Source organism: Manacus candei, unplaced genomic scaffold, assembly GCF_025592945.1.
Source record: "Manacus candei isolate 608988 ecotype Guabito, Panama unplaced genomic scaffold, ASM2559294v1 h1tg000028l, whole genome shotgun sequence".
Classification (NCBI taxonomy): domain Eukaryota; kingdom Metazoa; phylum Chordata; class Aves; order Passeriformes; family Pipridae; genus Manacus; species Manacus candei.
The window spans coordinates 11,433,892-11,454,072 of NW_026138076.1; the positions used below are offsets into that span (position 1 = coordinate 11,433,892).

The window sequence follows — 20,181 nt, forward strand, 5'->3', positions numbered from 1 at the left end:
AAAAAAAAAAGCTTATCTGTCAGATTTTTTAGTTTTGTAGGATAACAAAAATGTAATACTGTCTTTGCTCTCATTCTGGTGGTCATCTACTTAGGTTAATTTAATACCTAACACTGCCACAAGATCTGTCCTTCTTTTGAAACTGTGTTTGGTGAGTATGCTGAACACTGAATACATTTGTATATGAATATTTTAAGATAGGAAATTATATGTTCAGATGTAATAAGCTTGTGATAATCAAGAGTAGTTTATGAGATGTACCAAGAGAAACCACTTAGTAGTTCTGTAATTACTGTAATTGATTCTGCAACATTTTATGTTTCATCTTGGGATCAAAGGTAACCATTAATAGCCTCAATTTGGGATTCTACTTGATAATGTACTGCTTATCTTTCTGTCACTAAGATTTCAGCAGAAGATGTGTTTTCAAGTAATTGAATGTCTTACCTAAGTCAGTTTGTAAAATGTTTTAATTGGGAAGGCTTTGTATATTAGATGAAGTACCACATAAGCACCAACAAAAATGAGTGGAAAAAAAAAAAGAAGAATTATACTGCATAAATTAAAACTAATCCAATTGAAAATAATACTCTAAATGCAAACCCTGAGTCTGAAGAAACAGAAGAAATTTAGAAAACTATAATTCCAGAACTGTAGGATGACATTCAGGAATCAAGTATTCCTGTGAATATATTTTGGCATGAAGAATGAAGACATATGGAGAGGATACAGAGAATGGCAACAATACTTTGTAAAAGACCACCTTGACTGATTCATCAGGGAGGATGAAAATTACTAAATATTTAATGCTTGCTTAACTGCTGGTAAATAAGGAGAGAAGACAAGATAACTGTTTACAAATATTTGAGAGATACAGTGACCAAGGAAGGAAAATAGCTGCATTTAAAGTGTATGGGTAGGGGGGACATGGCCAGAGGCTTTGCGATACTGATGCAGGGCACAGAGTATTTCCTGACAGGTGCTTAACTGACTTATGTTTTTAAGATCCCATTGAGACAAGTCTACAGTAATTTTCAGTGCTTTTCTGTCCTTCTTCTTATGTTTAAAATGCCTTATGTCTATCTTCCTTGTAGTAGTTTAAGCCTACTAACTTTTGTCTACCCTTCAGTTTTGGAAAACAAGTTTTTCCCTCCCACTTTGCTGCAGCCCTTCTTGTATGAGGAGATGGTCCTCTCTCATCCTGGACAAACATTTTGAAACATATTTCTTTCCCACAGGTTTACTTGATTTCTGATCTCTTAGAGATACACAATCTGATAAATTGTTCTTTTCTGTAATATTCCTGCTTGAAATTGAACATAATGCTCAAACTGATACGCCAACAGTGCTGACTGTAGGAGAACAACAGTTTTATGTAACTTGCGAGGATCTGCCCTGTTTCTGTGTGCTGATCCTTTTTTTTTTCCTGCAACAGTATATTGCAAAAACCACCATAACACCATAGCATGTATGGTGTCAAATCTGTGAAATGTTATAGCACCCAGATCCACTTCTCTATGTAGAACTGCTGCCAGTCATCCCATCCTGCCTCCTTCAGTCTTTGTGATGTTGGTTATTCTTATCTAAAAGTAATGCTTTGCTTTTTTCTCTTTCGATCTGTTTAAACACTTGAATTCTGATACCATTATCCAGTGCATTTGAACTCTGATGGTTTGGTCCATCTGTAGGTATAATCCTACTCTCTAATCCATCATACAAAGAAATTATTGAGGAGTGTCCAAAGCATATCCTTGCTCAGGGTATCCTTCCAGTGTGATAGTGAATTTTGGTAACTACAAACTAAATATCCTCTTCCAAATGGTACCAAACTTTCTACTGTATTTCATCTAAACCAACTGTCCCTAATTTGTTTACTAGAATATCATAAGACCAGGGATTGTACATGCTGCCCATGGTTTCTCAAAACTAATTTCTTATGGCTCTGAGACTGGCTAATCTGAGGCCAGTGCAATCAATTACTTAAGTACTGGTTATAAGCCTAGTCGTTTTGAAAACCCTTAACTTATTTTAAAAGCCCCAACCTATTCTTTACCTAAGTTCTTGTCCCTTTATCACTGATATAGTAACATTTGGTGCCAATTAACATGAACAGTGAAGAAGAAGAACCTAAACACTTTCTGTTCTCAGCACCACTTATTATTGGATTTTCCTTCCTGCTTAATAGGCCAAATTTTTCCTAGCCCTCCCTTCTTCTCTGATGTCTGTACAGAGTGTTTCTGTGCAGGATCTGAAGATGCACATCAGTGCACATCTAGCACCATGGATTTTTGACTCTGTGGGACTCCGGTAGGAAGAGACTGTCTTCTGGGAGCTGATTTGTGAGTTTTGATGTGATAGTAAAGATGAACACAGTTGGAGGGATTGTGAAACTTCTGCATGAGCATGCTCCTCCTTTCAGGGTTTTTTAATGGCCAAGGGTCCATGTTTTTGCATTGTCATTTAGCAGAATGTTACCTATCTACAGAATTGAGTTGATGTACTTAATGAAATAAATCTAATGAAATGAATCTTATGTACTAAACGGAAATAAATGTTTACGGTGCAGCATTTCAGCTACATAGACCATGACTCTAAATGTACAACAGCAAGGGGAATATTAAATGATTAACTGATCCAAGAATATGCAGTGAATAGTACTAGATTTTGTCTGAACTGGAAAATAAAGCTAAAAAAAATGAATGTGACAGTGAATGTTTGCAATTTTGAGTAACAAGAGCTTGAACCATTATCTTTTTTTTCCCAAGATTTTGCAAGAGATCTTGCAGTCCTTTCAATGTTTCATTAGGATAAGGTTCCATCTCTTTTTAGTAAGAAAAAATAGAGTGATAGTGTCTTTATTTCAGTGAAGGAAATTACTTTAAAATGCTTGTTTCAGAGTGAGTGTCTCAACTAACACTGGTTCTTGTCAAACGTGTCCCAGGTCTTTATTTTTCACTTCGAGATTTTCCGAAATTTTACTGGAGGAAGGGTGTTGAATCAGTACTTCTTGCTCAGAAAGATTTTAGATATGCTGCATGGAGTTCTCCTTGCTCTGATTTCAGGCATTCTGATCCCATTTTAATGGGATGATAAGGTTCACGCATGGTTGAAATTAATTACCAGAGTTGTCAGCCTTATGTAAGCAAATCATCCCCTTTTGTATCCTCTTGCTAAACTTTCATTGCAGCTAATTTAACTATTCATGGCAGCATTCCTATTATTTTGTTTCATTATCCTTTATTTACTAATATAACTGTTCTGTATAGCGAAATGCTTCATATTGGAAGCCATTTAATATATCAGCGTAGACCAAGTTGTTACCAACACTAATGAAATCACTCCTTCTGATAAAGAAATCTTGGGTTTGTTTTTGAGAAGGGCTGCAGTGAGGTTTTGCTGTTGGACATGAATTGGATTTTTGTCCTCGTGTGGAAAAAAATACTGTGATTTGTAGGTGACTATTAGGGCTGTACACCTAGTTTTCCATATCTACTTCCATTTGAATGAAAAGACTGGTAAGTCTGGAAAGTAAACTGGAAGCATTTCTCATTGAATAGGTAGTTCTTCCTGTTCTGCAGATGAAGGGAGAGAATGCAAATTGGACTGCCCCACTTTTAATTAGGAGTACATGGTATAGGTGCACATGTTATTGCTGAGAGCAGGGTATTGATGTAGACTTGGCCCTTGTGGTTTATACTGTTTTATTTAAGGCCAGCGATTAATTAGGTTATTGCATCCATAGCTGGAGTTGCATGCGTAATCCAGATTTATGTTGCTGTGGCAACAAAGAGAGACACAACTGAGCTGAATTTCCTAGATCTTTGAAGCAGGGGTCCTTATCCAAAATGATATTAAGAATTCCCATCAGTGTGTGAAGAGTGTAACTAAGAGGGGCCCTCATTAATAGGCTGAAGTCTTGTACATCTGACTCACTAAGTTGAGTGAATTCCTGCTGCTCATCAAAGGGTTAGAGAAAATTGGCAGTTGCAAGAAAGAAGATAAGGAAAGCCTGTGGCTGAAATTAATCAAGAGCAATTGATTTCAAGACAAATAGGAGCAATGCAAGATTTGATGACTACTCTGAAAATCACAGGGTGCTTCCAAAAGGCCATTGACAAAACCTTTCCAACATATTCCAGGTATTGCGTTTGGCCTGGAAATAGAGGCAAGGAGGAACTGAACATGAGCCAGGTCAAGACTTCACAGTATTAAACATCAGATTAAAATAGTCGTGCTGACATAGCACATGCTGAGGTAGATGGAGGAAGATGGAAAAGATGAAAAGAAGATGGAAGATAAAAATCATAGGTGACTGAGAGGGGATAATTTGAGGTAAATGAGGAGGACTGTAAGGGATTCAGAACTGCAGAGGTAGACTGTGGTAGAGGCAGAGATTTTGGACAGAACTCTACCTCCTCTGCTTCAGTGTCAGGCATCTGGGAGCCAACAAATAATTTGTCCTCTTGAGGATAAAGTATTTAACACAGTTAGTGAAAATTGTAAATTAGACACTTTCAAAACCAACAAAAAAAAGTCTGAACACACTCTCCCTCCCCCCCCAAAAAAACCAGAAAACCAAACCTGATTTTTTAAAAATGTTGGAAATGGGGGTTATTAATTTTGGTTGTCTTCTTTTCAAGGTCGCTTGCTTAAATGTATTTGGTGGTGATAGAAAATATCCAAGCAACATGACTTTTATTAAAGCAATATCCTTGAAAAGTTAGTTATCTTAAAGGTTGCAAAATGTTAATAGAAAAGGAAGAAATTAGATTACCTCAGAGTCAGAGAACTTTCAGAGAGATACATAGCTATGAAAATATGTATTATGTTTGTACAGTTTCTTTTACCTCCTGGGAAGCTGCTACATTTCAGTTTATATATATATGTTTTTTTACGGCAGTGTAGGAAAGAGTGAATGGACTATAGCCTACTTACTTTCAAACAGTTTGTTCATGTACCACAGTCACATGTGACAGACTGGTGATCCATTTCCCCACAAATTCAGCAGAAATGACACTGCAATTTTCATCCAGTTTTCTCATTTAATAGATCAGCTGCAACAAGGGCCTGTTGTAGTCTCTTGAACGAATCATGATAACCAGGAAGCACTGAAAGGGAAGAGAATGCTGCTCTTCAGTTTTTTTCCAAACTCCTTGTTTGCAGGAGGCTGGCATTTGTTGAGCTGCATTCATGTTTTGGGGACTTGGCAAGACTTACTGCAGTGACTGAACAGCTGGGTGCCAATTTACTGCACACACCCTACTCTGCTCCACGTCTCTATGTGAGCTCTTTGACAGGAGCATAAGGGCAAGAGAAGAATTGAGCGTGGGGAATGTGTGCCCATAACTACCACCTTCTGCTCCTCTTTGCTGGTCTTACCAAACAACTTCTGGGTAGCTTAAATGAGAACTGGAGCAGATGCTGAAGCAGTGGGATTTCTGGGTACCTTGGATTTTCATTACCTACTTTGCAAAACTGACTTTCTAATTATCCTAGAAGTTACAACCCAGAAGTTGGATGAAATGAACATTTTCTACAATTCATGTGCAACGGAGGCACTGTCTGGTACTTTCAAGGCAAAGAAGTTGTAATGGTTGTTTTTGTTTAGAAAAAGAAATAGAGGCATTGAGATTGGCTTGTTAAGTTACATGGGTCTAGGTTTCTGGGTTTTTTTGGTGACTGTAGACTTGTGTGAAAGTGGTACAGCTGCAGGTCTGGGCAGATGACACAGATTTCTTGCCTTCTGTAAACATTGAAATGAAGAGGTTAATTGCTAGGATATTTCCCTGCCATGCTGTAAAGTAAAACCCAATAGTGTTATGGATCTTGACTGAAAGTCAAACTGGCAAGTCTAATTTCCACATGTGTCTTAATTAACTGCAAAATATAAACCATCATCAGGAATGGAAAATGTTACAAAATGGTGCATTTTGTATTTTAGTATATTACTGTTATTCTAAGATTATAACCAAATTATTTTCTTGGCAATATTTATTAAGTATATGTAAAAATAATAACCTCTTATGCAGTGTTGTAATAGGTGGAAGTCTCCAGCATGCTCCTTGTAGCAGAAGATTCAGTGCCGGTCCCAGTGAATGAGAAAGTTAAAGGAAAAACTTAATGTTCTTGTGATTCAATAGGAAACTAAGCCCGCATAAGAATTCAATGAAGACATTTTAGGAAAAGTATAACATAACATTATATCAGTGGGAAAATTCTTGCCATCTTCTAAGTCAAGTCCAAGTTGGCTCTTTTGTTTATCTAAAATAGTCAAATTAACCTTCAGTTCAGAGAACATTTGAAATGCTGTATGAATGGTTGAAAACATTCTCCTTTTTCTGTTTTAAGAACTGCAAAGATTGAACAAAAAACTTCAAGTGCAAAAATAAAAGAAAGCACTCAGATGCACTGAACCATGTAGTAACTAAACATGAAATGTAAACTAGAGCAAGGAGCTTATCAGACAACAAAAGAAAAGAAATGATTATTAGTCTTTGGAATTACTACTTATATAGAGAGGATTCCTAGGCAGTTGAACAACAAAATAGAGTATTTTTTGAAGCAGAGAAGGCAGATAGCTGGAGACATGAAACACTCAATTTGTTTTATTTAAGGGTCAAATAAGAAAAAAAGAGTGGGCTTTTGACTGTAAGGAATACTTATTTGAAATCACTGCAACTAACCCATTCTGTTTGACAACATGACTTGAAATGGCATTCTGGAAAAAGTTCTGATTGAGTAACTTCTGGCACATGTAATATAATTAGAAGTCTGTGTTGCAATCCTGTCTACTTCTGGTGTTCAGTCTGTTAGTTTTACACGCTTCAATGACACTGAAAATGTGTCTATTAGGAATGTACTATACTGTTATTGAATTTAATTTTTATGTATATTCACTTGGTAAAAGGAGAGTTAGCGCATTATAAAAGAAAATTGTGGATTGTGGAGAAAAAAGAAAGTAAAGATTGTGAAAAAATTCAACATAAATGTTCTGAAGAGCGATATTTATAGATACTAGAGTCAGAACAGACTGTGACAATTGTTAACAATTTGGCCCAACCCCTTACATAGCAGAGTATATAAAACCAGTGAAACGGATTGTCTTACGTACTATTCTGTTAGCATTCACACACTTAATTTGAACTATGTTAATTGGTTTTCAATCACTGAGATTAACTCCCATTTTTAAAATTAGAAAGATAATGTTTGTAGGACGTGTTTTGGAGAGCTCACATTATTTATTATATTTTTAAATAATTAATTTTTTTCTCACATAGCTCATCTTTTCTCATATATTGTCATCTATTTTATCGTAATAATATATTTCAATAGTTAAAGAGACGGAAAGAAACCTTTTTATTATGATTCCAAAATCTATATTATTTGAAAATCAAGAAAAGCACATTAAAGTCTTTGCTTTTGACATTTTCGAATGAAGTCAAAGGATTTACTTTTATAATTTCACCTTGATAATATTGCTTAGTTTCTTGTAATAAATTTGCAAACAGGCTTTCATCTCTGTTGAGTAGTTGGACAATTGAATAAATCCTGTTTTAATAATGGGAAGGAATATTTCCCAAATAAACAGGCAGTTTGAATTAGTTTGAAGAATGTCTTAGCATTTTGAAATGTAATCCCATCAACCTTCATCAGATGTTAAAGCCTGACCTGGTTGGTACTTGAATGAGGGGATATATTAAGGAAGATGTAAGATTCTGTATGAGAGGATTCAGTATCTGTATCCACTTGTTTTATATGAGCTTAGAAGTAATATTAAACATTTAAGAAGATACTACTTTTCAAATGAATCACTAAAATAAAGTACTTTGCTAAGGAATTAAGATAGTGGAGTGGGAGTAGGGAAATCCTTGTTTTGTTGCTGAAAAATTTTAGCCAATTAATCACTTCTAGAGGGTTGATAAACCACAGATAATTTATGTGTGATTTGGGGGCTTTGGTTTCAGGGACCAGGCTATATTTCAGGTAACACACTAATAGTTTGCCAACCTACTCACATTAGCAACAAATGAAAAGTTGGGTTGTAGCATCCTGTTCTTAATTGGTTGGACTGATGATCATAAAGGTCTTTCCTACCAAAATGATTCTGTGATTCTAGAATCATTCTGTACTTCTGCTGAATACAGGCTCCCTTTTGCGCCAAATAAGCTTTTGGTGAACTTGAGAATGTGCATATGATTGAATAGGCACGTGCAGTTATACCATGCTCAAGCAAGAGGATACATTCACATTTTTTTCTTGACTTCCATGAAATAAAATCAGATCCTTACAAGATCCTGAATTATGCATGCCTATAAAACGTAAAATGTATGCTGCAACAGTTTTGTTGTGCATAATCTTCATTATGTTTTCAGGATGGAACATGAGGCTACCCAGCTAGAAAAGCAGCATGTGCACAGTGTATATGAAAATACAGCTGCCTACTTTAGTGATCTGCAGAGCAAAGCATGGCCTCGTGTTCGGAACTTCCTGCTGGAACAAAAGCCTGGCAGTCTTGTTGTTGATATTGGTAAGCCGTTCTTTCAGATGGCATGAAAGATTGTTTGTAAGCTTTATTTGTTTATATGTTAATCATATGTACCTTCAGATCAACTGCTTTTAAAACTTGTTTAGATTTGGTTTTAAATTGTTTTTAAACCCCTACTAGATGCCATATACCACTTGTTTAAATTTTTTGGCAGTGTATCAGGTAGACAGTTAATAATTTTTGCTGAGCTAAGCCTTAATTTATCAGTTTCCCCATAGTCTTAATGATCTGTCATTCCCCTGGAGCCCTTTAAAAAAAATTATGTTAATAGCTAATTATTTCATATTTCAGTTTCTTAAGATCTCTTGGTTTATGTACTACTGGTCTGCAGTTTATTGCTTTTCATTTGTTCTAAAGCTCCTCCCAGCAAGGCTTTATATTAAGAGAAATCTTCTAATGTGATTTCTACTAAAAATATTTAAAAAAAGCTATGATCTCAGAATCTCCCTATGATCCTAAATACAGACACGAAAACCTTGTTTTCTTTCTATGGTGCTGTCTTCCCTACATGTTTGATTTATACCTTGATTTTCTGTTTCTCCTAGAGACTTTTTAGGGGTTTCCAGGTGCTGGAGTGTTTCCTTTCCATGAGTTATGACTTCGGTCCTATACAGCACATCATTGCAAAACAGATGCTCTTTTGCTCCGTTGTATTTTTCCTCACTGTTTAAACTAACAAAATACTTTTACACAGCAAGGTTTAACAAGTGTACTCAATAAAATATGTATCTGTCTTATTTGCGTAAGCTTTAGACCATAATCAATAGGTAATATGTAGTTCTCCTGCTACTGTAGCTATTTTTATATGTCTACACCATTTTCACTAATAATCTCAGGAAATATCCTTGTGGCATACACTCATTCAACAGTCAGCTGAAACTGATATTTCTCAGCCAAAATTGTTGTCATCTCAATAGAAGTCATTTGAAGCTTAGCTGAAGTTCTTTGAGGCTTTATCAGCAGGTATCACGGTGATTGCTGAAAGCATAAGGTCACCCTGTTAACAGCCTCATCTGGAGAGAAGGTAGATGCTTATAGTTGCCAATAAGAATATTCCCATTAAGGCACACAAGGCCACAAGGTATCTCCTTTTATGAGGTTTATTAACATCTACAGGAATCTGACTATTGTGTTTATTTTTAGTATGTATTCAGGGAGGAGTGTCACTAAAGAAGCACTAAAATTTTCAAAATGAGATCTTAAACTGATAATTTCCTTTTCAGTTTAATACCACCTTTTATTAAAATATCATCTTGTCTAATTGCCTTATTATTTTTCATTCAGCAAAATAAATGACAATAGCTTGGCCATTGTTAGCTTCATGAAGGAATTCACCCTCCTGATGATTCATTCAAAAGTGAATCTCTGGCAAATGCAGATTTTTAGAATACTGGGATTATTAAGACTATTTAGTTTCATTCCAGGGAGGACCCTCCACTTCTGAAAACTCCCCGTGATTACAAAGCACTTTACCAAAATCCATGTATTAAGCAACTGAATCTTCTAAATTAATGTATGGTTGAATAAATATGTTCCTGTGCAAACATGGTAATGAATAATACTTTATACAAATTTTTAAAACTAACTTAGTTTTCTAACTAACATGCCAGGCTTCATGTTTTATTGCATATATTTCTTGAACTTCATTAGCAATATTAATGTTTTCCATTTATCTCAAATGTTACTTCAAAAAATAGCACTTGCTTTTAGCTTAGAAATATGCTCTTTTTCACCACTGAAGTGTTGTTCTGTTCCACAACAATTCCTGTGCTGTCTCTCTAGATAATGGTGCACATTAACATCGCTGAGAGCAGCAGTGCTGCAAGAAACAGTGATGTTTCTAAAGATAACTCCAGACCTTTAAATTGAATTTCCAATACTGAGATGATTCTCTTTGCCAGGCTGCTACCCCATTGCTTGGCTGTCAACTTTCAGAAATTATTCTTCACTGCTGATCTAGAACTGCAGTGAATAATTCCTAATACAATTTTGAAAAGTGCCTGTTAAGCATACGGCACTGAGAAACACTCTGCAAGATTTCCATTTAGTACAGCACAGTCCTTGAGAAGACAGACTTTTAGGTGGAAGACATTCTAGAACAGTTCATTACATTTGCATGTGTTAAAATGCATTGGCACAAAGACAGAAAGAGGATGTGCCTGCAACATGGCGGGAATTTTTATGATTTACGGTTATTTTTCAAGTCTACATCTGAAGTTAAAATTTTCCTTTCTGACTTGTGTCAGTGGCATCTGTGGTTTAGGACTTCTTGGAGAGAAATGAGATGCACTGGAGAGGTACTTTGTGAGGTTTAGCAAAGCGTAGGGAAGGACTTGGAAAAGAGATCTATTACAGGTCACTAAGAAAACGAAACACACTGGCTTCAGGAAATCCCCTGAACAGAAAGTAACTGGAAGCTGGAATGGTATTGAGGAAAAGGGCCATAATGCTTACCTTTTTCTTACCCTCTCCCGGACATCCATTTCTGCTCGTTGTTGGAAGCAGGATATGAGGCTATATAAAGGCTCAGTGTGAAGCAGCATGGTTGTTTTGTTTCTCTAAGATGTGCAATAGTGGCCACAGAGGCCACAGAGGACTACTGCCTCCTCCTCCCACCTGAACTTATCCTTAATTCCCCACAGAAATACAAATAGCCTGCTATTATACAGGGCTGTGTAATGAGTATTTTTGTTGGTGATGTTGATACTGTTACAATCCTAATGGTATGAACATATAATTTCAAACAGTCCAAATGAATTCTGCAGCAGTTAGGCCAGTAGGCACAAGCCCTCATTTTGTTTTCTAGGAAACCTTAGGATTAGGAAAGCCCTCACATTATTATCCCTGCTTTGGGAGGGATAGCAAATGTTTGGAATATAGGACTTCTGATCTAGTATTCTTTTCTTTAGGTTGTGGAACTGGAAAGTATCTCAGTGTCAACAGTCAAGTGTATAATCTTGGCTGTGACTACTGTGAAGCATTGGTAGAGATTGCAAGGAAGAAAGATGATGAAGTTCTGGTGTGTGACAACCTTAACCTTCCCTTTAGGGACCAGTGCTTCAATGCAGTCATTTCCATTGGAGGTAAGACAACATACATGCATTCTGGCCCACAGCAAATGAGAAATTCTGAGGGTTCTTCTCTTTCCATGTGGCTTAATTTCAGTTGTTTTGAAACAGTTCTTTTAGAATCACAGCAAATATAACTGAAATGAATGTAGTAAACATGAAAAAAAAATTCCATTGCATAGAGGCGCTGTTGGCTGAAGAGTATGTGGATCATTTGTTTGTTTATATGTGGTCTTGTTCAACCTGTGGAGAAAAGATTTCCTTCCAGCATGCATTTTAAACAAGTGAAAACTAATATAAGCATGGCTGCTTGCAGTTTAAACAGATTAGGTGGTCAAGATAAACTCTTGGTTCCTCCATAGGTTCTGTTTTAATCAGCAAATGCATTGAAATAAAAGCTTTCTCTGTAGCAGATCTTGGAACTCATGTTAACTATTATGTGTTATGAATTCCGATTTCTCTTGTTCATGAAATAAGAACTTAGAACCATACAAGCACTTTTGTCTTAAATAAGTGAAGCATCTCAGCATCTTAACTCCTCTGACCTCTCTTTTTGAAAATATTACTCATAATTTGAGAAGTATAAATTGCAAAGTGTAGAGGAAAAATAGATTACCCAATTACAGTCTGTGTTTTTAGCTGTACTCTTGTTTGAACTTCTTTTAGGGTTTTTCAATGTATCAGCAAAAATATAAAGTATGATAATTATTATTGATAGCAGTCAACAAACTATTTGCAATGTGATAGAAATGTATTTTAAAATTTATTTTTCACATATGCAGGTGGAAAGGAACAGTGACTAGTATGCAAGCAGTAGTGATATTACTTTGCTTTCATGTTGGCTAGTTAACCAGTGAGCCCTCCCCAAATTTTAGGTCTTGTAGCATATTTTCAGGGCTATCAGATCAGCTGACTTTGAAGGATAGCATACCTATCTAGTGTTTATATCAGTTATAAGCCTGACAAGTTTAAAAGTTCACATGCTATTTCAGTGCATTTAACAATAATGGATTTTAACCCCTCTTGAACAGAGACATGGTATGCCTGTGTCCATCTAATTCTAAATAAAACGGTTTTCATCCCATCAGAGAGAAAAACAAGTATTTATGTATGTAATCAAGTACACTTATTGGCTTTGCTGGTATAATAATGTTTATAGGATTTCTTTTTCTGCAGAACCATCAAAGTGATTCTATGATTTTAACCAGGAAGAATATTTAAACCATTAAATTAGTTGCTCAGATAGATCTTGCACAGATTCTGTTGGTTGATTGACACTTCTTTCTGGTAAACTAAGCTTGTGTGCTTATGCTATCTCTGTCAGTTTTGATAAAATTTTGCAGGAGGATCTGTAGTGACATATGGCCTAACTTCAGTATGAGAGAACAGATCAGTTTCTTTCTTCCCACACTGTGCAAGCAATTGAATTTTTTAAACTTTTTTTTCAAAACTCGAGAAAAAAATGACCAGAGTGAGGAGTACCTGGAAACAAACAATGACCACGGGCAACCCTTCTCAGAATTGGCTATTTTGTGTTCTCAGCAGCTTGTGAGAGCCTAGTTAATATCAATTGCCAAGAATGCTTTTCTTGGCTTGTGGTAATAAAGCTATATTTTTTCCCCTTGGTAATTTAATGAGTTTTGAATAAAGACAGGGCTACTTGGACCCACTGTTCATAACTGCAATGTTGAAATAACACTATTTCCACTAGTAGAATTGAGTACTGTCAAGCGGCACATATAAAGATAATCTAAATTTTCTGAATGTATGGAGATGTCTTCAGCTAAGAACATATACTATTATTATATGCTGTTACATGGGTATGTTGAATGTTTTGCACATAGAAGTGGCTCTCCAACTCTACTTGAAACAAACTATGGAATCAGTCCTCTTTACATCATTGATTGAATCAAATCTAATACTCATGACATATAGAACAGCATGACCAATGTGTCCAAGCGCAGTACAAATTAATGCTTCTGAGAGTTTAGAGAGAAAATAGTTGTCTTTAGAGAGAAAATAGTTGTCTTAGCTATTCTCTGACTGTTAAGAATGTCTCCTTCCTATTCCAGGTGAATAGGAAGATAGAAATAATGTAGAAATCTTGAAATATAGCTTCATTTCACATTAGAGTGAAACCTGAAAATGTGGAAATTATCCTGGAAGGAAAATCCAAATAAAGTGATCAGTAGTTTTATTTTGAATTTGACTTTTTATTTTTAATAGCGTAACATAATGTAAAAAAATCATCATGCTCAGACATGCAATGTAGACATTCTTTTTTACAAAACTGAAATCTAATTTTACAAAATTAAAACAATGGAAATATTTGTCTAAATTTTCTCACTAGCTCTTTGAAAGTATGCTGATATAAAAGTACAAAGTATCTTTTTACTGATATTACATTTTGCTGTATTTATTACATGGTGAAAAGATTTTCTATTTTCAAGGTAAGAAAGGTAAGTAAGGTAAGTCTGAAAAGTGTGCCAGAAACTAAAGTCAAACTTGATACTACCTAACTCACCTAAAGGCCAGGCATTTAAGTGAAAGCTAGTAGTGTTATGACCTTTTTTAGATGCAGAGAATCACAAACCTCTACCTTATGTGCCTGAGTTTTCTTGAATCCCTATTTTGGGATGAGTTTAATTTCCTTCTTTGGGATTTTCCTATTTTTATCCATTGAACATAATTGTAAAAGAGAGCATTCTGTGGTAAACTTGCATTGTAGTACCAATAAATTCAGCGCTGTTGCTGACTTGCAGCAAGTGATATGTGGAATGAGGAGCTAAAATGATTAAATGTGGAACAGGTTGAAGACAAAAATGCCCTGTCCTTACTGATATCCGATAAATTTCTTTTTTTCACAGTGATACATCATTTCTCAACTAAACAAAGAAGAATCAAAGCAATAAAGGAAATGGCAAGGGTATTGATACCTGGAGGCCAGATAATGATTTATGTTTGGGCTATGGAACAAAAGAATCGTCACTTTGAGAAACAAGATGTATTTGTTCCATGGAACAAGGCCTTGTGCTCACGCCATTTTTCAGAATCAAATCAATCTGGAGATAAGGGTGAGTTTGTGCATACTGCAAAAGGCCAAGACATACACCCTGCACAGCTCATCATCTCTGAGTGCAGCTACCAAACCAATTTGCAGCCAGAAACTGATTCAAAACATTCCCACAATATGGGCCATTGCTTACCCAGAGCCTGCTGCATGAAAATTTCTGAAGAAGAAAACAGGTTTTACAGTGCTCTAGGAAGATCTTTCCGCTCATGGTTTTTCTCCAGATCCCTTGATGAATCAGCCCTGAGAAAGCAAAGTGATAAAATGAGGCACCTGAAACAGGAAGGAGTATGGGCAAACAGTACTGACCTGAAACATGAAGGGGTGTGGGCAAACAGCACTGTACCCATTCAGCATTCACGACACTGCAGTTTGGATTTAGGTCACCACAGGGCACTGTTAAAAGAACAAAGTTTAGATGATGATGATGTGTTCGTGGAAAGCCTGTCTCTCAAAAAACCACAGTGGTCTCCAGCCACAGATGCACTGAAGGATTTAAGTTTAAATGGAGGACACCGAAATGTAGCTCAGAGCAAGGATGACAAAGCTTCATTTAAAAATGGCTCAGTGGAAGACAGGGACTGCAGCTGTGGTTGTAATAAAGATGGTGCTGGTAAGTCTGATGCCAACAAGCTTTTCAAAAGAACTTCAACAACTGACTCCACTGACTCAGCTTTGGATTCAGCAGTGTCTGTTGGGGACCAAACTGATGCCGTGTTGGATACAAAGGCCTTCATGCGTTATTACCACGTTTTTCGGGAAGGGGAGCTGTGTTCTCTGGTAGAAGAGAACGTACCTGAGCTTCAGATACTTTCTTCCTGCTATGACCATGGAAACTGGTGCATTATTGCAGAAAGAAGAGGAACATAACTGTAAAGAGATCAAAGCAGAATCCAGTGACTGAGGATTTTAAGCTGCTCGTTGTTTTACTGTGATTGTGCAGTGTGACATGGAATTTGAACCTCGTAGTTGTGTGCCATTTATTTGTGATTTGTTATTTTTCTGACTATTTAATTAGTTAATGCAAGGTCTATATATAGGAATATAAGTGGTAAAAATATTTATGTTTTGTTAAACTTTTATGAAATTAAAACTGGAGAGTTTTATATTGCTTTTAGCAAATAATTGTGTTTTAAAATATACTTTTCTATTGAGAAATAAAACCTTTTTGTAAGACAAGGATCAGGACATCTTTTATGAGAAATATCCTCTCAGTAGAAAGTTTAGTCTTTGTTCTTCAAATCTGAAAGTGTGTCACATTGCTCCCTGTTCTTCAAGTCCTGTAAATGAGACACAGACACTATGTCTAAAATTGTACTTGACTATATACTGGTAGAGTGCATTCTGCAGAACTGGGAGCAAGCATGGTCCCAGTGCTACTTAGTTGGGAGTAGAGTTGATAATAGGCAAAAACTATGTACCAAACAAGCTCTGCATATTCTGTCATTTGAGGTTTGTATTTCAGAGCAAATGACAGAACAGATTTTGAACAGTATTTTGGACTTTTATTTTAAAAATTATTTAATTTGTTTCTCAGGTTAAGTTTTATGTGTTAACTCTCACAAATACTTAATTTCCTTTGCTGTAGTTTTTCATTAGTTATGTGTATATAGAAGTCAGAGGGATTTGTGAGAGTATCAGTATTATGTAAAAGTTATAAAATATCAAATACTTGAGATACATATATCTTTTTGATAAGCTTGGGAAGCTAAGATAAAAGTAATAAAAATCCAGTATATATCTGGTCAGCTGTCATATTACTGTTCTTATTCACTGACATGAGAATATATATTAAATTGTATGTTAAATAATGTAGATTAGAAGAGGATAAGCCCAGTTTGTACGGAAAATACAAATTCCTGTCTTTGCATTTTAAATGAATCTTTTTGAGACCTGAATGATAACAGATTGCTTATGTTACTTTCCCATTCCCTGTAAGATAAATTTTACTGAGCATGGTGCCCCATCATTATCAGTCTGTACTAGGTTGCAGCAATTACCCTCATATTGTTCTTTACACTCAAATAATTTCATCCCTCTCAGTGGGATGTGAAGTTATATGTGCTGTGGATAAAAAACTCCTGGCTTCAGAAGATCAGTAGTGAAATTGCCAAAAGAAGCAGGCTAGAGTAGGCTAACTGCCTTGTTAGCACGGAGTTACTCTATTTCTAGGCTTTATTTGTAGTCAGTGGTTGCAATGAAGGGCACACCTTCAGCTGGTGTGATTTCATTGACCTTTAATGGAGTTGCACAGATTCTCCCCCCCCCCAAAAAAAAAACCCTGAACAACCCAAAACCAAACCCCTTTTGTTACAGCAAAACAGACCTACATAATTAAGATGTCTGCCCTATTATTTAGCAAATAGGTTTGAATACAAGGCAACAGGAGTGAAATGCCAAACTCTTCCAATCTGTGCTGCATAAGTAGATGGATTTGGGATTGTTCAGTAGGAAGCCCTGATGGTGCTGAGTATTTTTTGATGCAGCTTCCCAGCAGTAAATTGCCACATGGTAATGTATTATAAATTTGTTTACTGGAGCAATGTCCATAGAACAGTCATTTTTGTCTCCCTTATACCTTGGGATCCTCATACTTTATTCTTTCTGGATCTGCACCACTTGCGGTCCCCATGGGCCTTTGAAAATAAATGTATGGCCAAAAAAGCATAAATCTGAGACTTCTAAAATATTATTCCACTCTAATTATTACTTTCAATACAGCCTGGGGCTATTGCTCTCAGGTGGTGTGTATAATCTATACTTCAGAAAACTGGCAGTATTCCCTACATCACTGGGTCTAGCTGCTCCTGTCTGAGGGGGCAGCACCTGATGCATTCTCAGGCTCCAGGTTTAGAAGCTTTGTGCCAAAGTAGCCATGCTGGCATATTGCAGAGCCCATGTGGATTGTGCTTAGCTCCACACCTCATTTGACACGTGCTTGTGTCAGACAAGTGACGACTGTCTCTTTTGTTGGGAATTTCTGGGGAAGTTTGAGGATTTTAGAAGAGAAGTCTATTGCTTCCAGATAGGATATGACAGTGGATATTCAGTGCTCCTGAAATTTGGGCTGTATTTAAGAAAGAGGAAGATTATTATCATCCTGTATCCAATTCTGAAACTTTATCCCTAAACTCCAGCATACAGAAACTCTATCTCACATATATAAAAATATTTATTAAATATTATTAATCTAAACTGACAGCTGGGTTTAGTTAATTATGAGAAAGAACATCATGATTCTATTATCTGCACTTCTGCAATCTGACTATGGCATATTTAGTATGTAGTCAAGCAGGCTGATGAAATTTGGAGAAACTGAGAAAAGAAAGGTGTGCATTCTCTTTACAATATCGACTTGCTATCCTTGCAAGAGACCGAATCGGGATCAGTGTCAGGATCCAGTGAAAACTTGTTGCTGCTTGACACCTGTTTGAATAACAGCTGTCACCTCAAAGCTACTGAGGTACTTTAAAACGCTTTTGTGTTTGTAAACTTTCCATGCATTGTTTGGTTTGAGGTTCTTGCTTGGGGACGCTTTTTACAATGACTTATTTCTGTATTGGATTTTCTCTTGTTCTGAGCTAATGCCATTATGTTGCATTTCATACAGGTTTGGATTGTATTCTTATAAATTCCTGGGAGAGGAAGAGGGGAGGTTTGGTAAACTGCCTTTTTTTTTCCCTCCCAAATATTCAATTTTCCTCTGAGGATGTATAAGCACCATGTAACATAATTTTTATAGACTGGAGATCAGTCAGCAGAGGTCATGAGTGTGAGGTCTGCACAGCAAACCTTTATTCCTGTATGCAGTCTCCCATCTATTTGTAGTGGCTGCCTAGATCTGTAACAGCTCTATCATCTCATAAGAAAACAGATCACTTCACTAAAAGCATGAAGGTCTCTCTTGACTGGTTTTTCTTTTGATGAGGCCCACCTTAGGCAAATGTACTTTCCAGAAGAATCCACATGATCCCAGACTTTAATAGCTTACAGACATAGTTAATGTGCTCAGAGAAGTGTGCATACCATTAGGAAGTCTATAGTAAATTAATGAATAAGTAAATAAAACCCAGTTGTTCTCAAATGCTAAAACTTTCAGCAATGTCCAGACTGAAAGACCTGACTGTTATAAGGCAAAGGGCAAATATGTTCTTACATTGCTTGTCTGACAAGTGGGCAATAATTTCATCTCAGTTCTGCTGATAACAAACCTGCTTCTGACTTTAGTGGGCTAGGATTGCTCCTAAGCTGCTTATCTAGCTCTAAGTGGAACACGGAGAAATTTTGATTACATGAGAAAAGATGCCTTTTTTTTTTTTAGAAATTAATTGAGGTGGAACCTCCTGAGTGTCAGTATCTGCCCGTTGCCTCTTGTCCTATTGCTTGGCACCACAATTGCAATAAAAAAATACACAATTGAACAGACTTGTTTTTGCAGAACTAATGCAATTGCAAACTTTGGTAAATTACATTTTGTCTTTTTTATTACATGAAAGTATTTCTATTAGAAGTGAACAAGTGTAAAATTTTTAGTACTACCAGTGACAACTATATATTTTTCGAAACTTATCGTGTAGGAATTTTAAAATCACAGGTGAGAAATAAAAGCCATAAACATTCTAGCACATTTTTTTCTGGTACTTACTTGTATACAAGTTACAGTTAAAATGCTGAGTGAAGAGTTGTGTATGTTCCACCGGCAGAATATTGTTAGTGAACTGCCTGGGTAGGTTCTGAATAGAAATAATTGCTCTGCTCCTGTGTCCTCTCTGCCACATCATATCTCCATCAGACTGCATTCATATCGCTGTTGGTCTGTATTAGTATTGGCATTGTGTTGAATGTATTGGTCTACCCACTTTCTTGCTCAGCACTTCTACAGGATTTGGCACTACTTTATTTCTCCAGAAAAATGAAGTGTGTCAGTGTTAAATATATACTACTACACTTCTTTGTGAGTTCAGCATTTCTTACTCTTACAGTATATGAATTCTGGCAGCTACCCATTATTTTATCTTCCAGTTTGCTGGTCCAAACCATGCTTAGGTACTGCTCTGTAATCAGTTCCATGTCCTTACATGGAACCTGTTCTTTAGTATTCAACAGAAAATAAATCCTACTTGGTTAAAATATCATTTCCTACCAAATTTCTGTGTCTTCAGATTAGCTAATAAATATATTAGCCACCAGGAAATCTGTGTCTTGGAAAGTTCTTAGTGAATGCTAAATTTGAGAAGACTCTGTTAGTGCTGTTTGCTCAGTAAGTTAGGCCAAGTGGACACAATGCAAAACAGGTAAGGATAATGATGTGCTGTGAAGCCAGGGAGTCTGGCTTTAGAGAACCATAGTTAACCTAACCATAAATGTGATAATTTCATTTAGGTAAATAAAGGAGGTGAAATGTGGTTTTTAACTATGTCAATACTGTATGTCCTGCTGACAATAGAAAATCAGGATGGTCGTCAGAATTAATTGCTACAGAGCTACATTTCCTGTTC

General features: G+C 36.3%; 1 protein-coding gene across 5 annotated transcripts in view; it reads left to right on the forward strand.

Annotated features, from left to right (window-relative positions):
• TRMT9B (tRNA methyltransferase 9B (putative)) overlaps positions 1–19,818 on the forward strand; it is a 120,431-nt gene extending 100,613 nt beyond the window's left edge. For all 5 annotated transcript variants that reach the window (XM_051790339.1, XM_051790341.1, XM_051790338.1 and 2 more), the window contains 3 exons: positions 8,373–8,527; positions 11,455–11,628; positions 14,481–19,818. In XM_051790339.1, the coding sequence (XP_051646299.1) occupies positions 8,374–8,527; positions 11,455–11,628; positions 14,481–15,553 (1,401 nt within the window). In that variant the 5' untranslated portion in view covers position 8,373 and the 3' untranslated portion in view covers positions 15,554–19,818. The remainder of the gene's footprint in view (positions 1–8,372; positions 8,528–11,454; positions 11,629–14,480) is intronic.
• Positions 19,819–20,181: the final 363 nt, after the last annotated feature.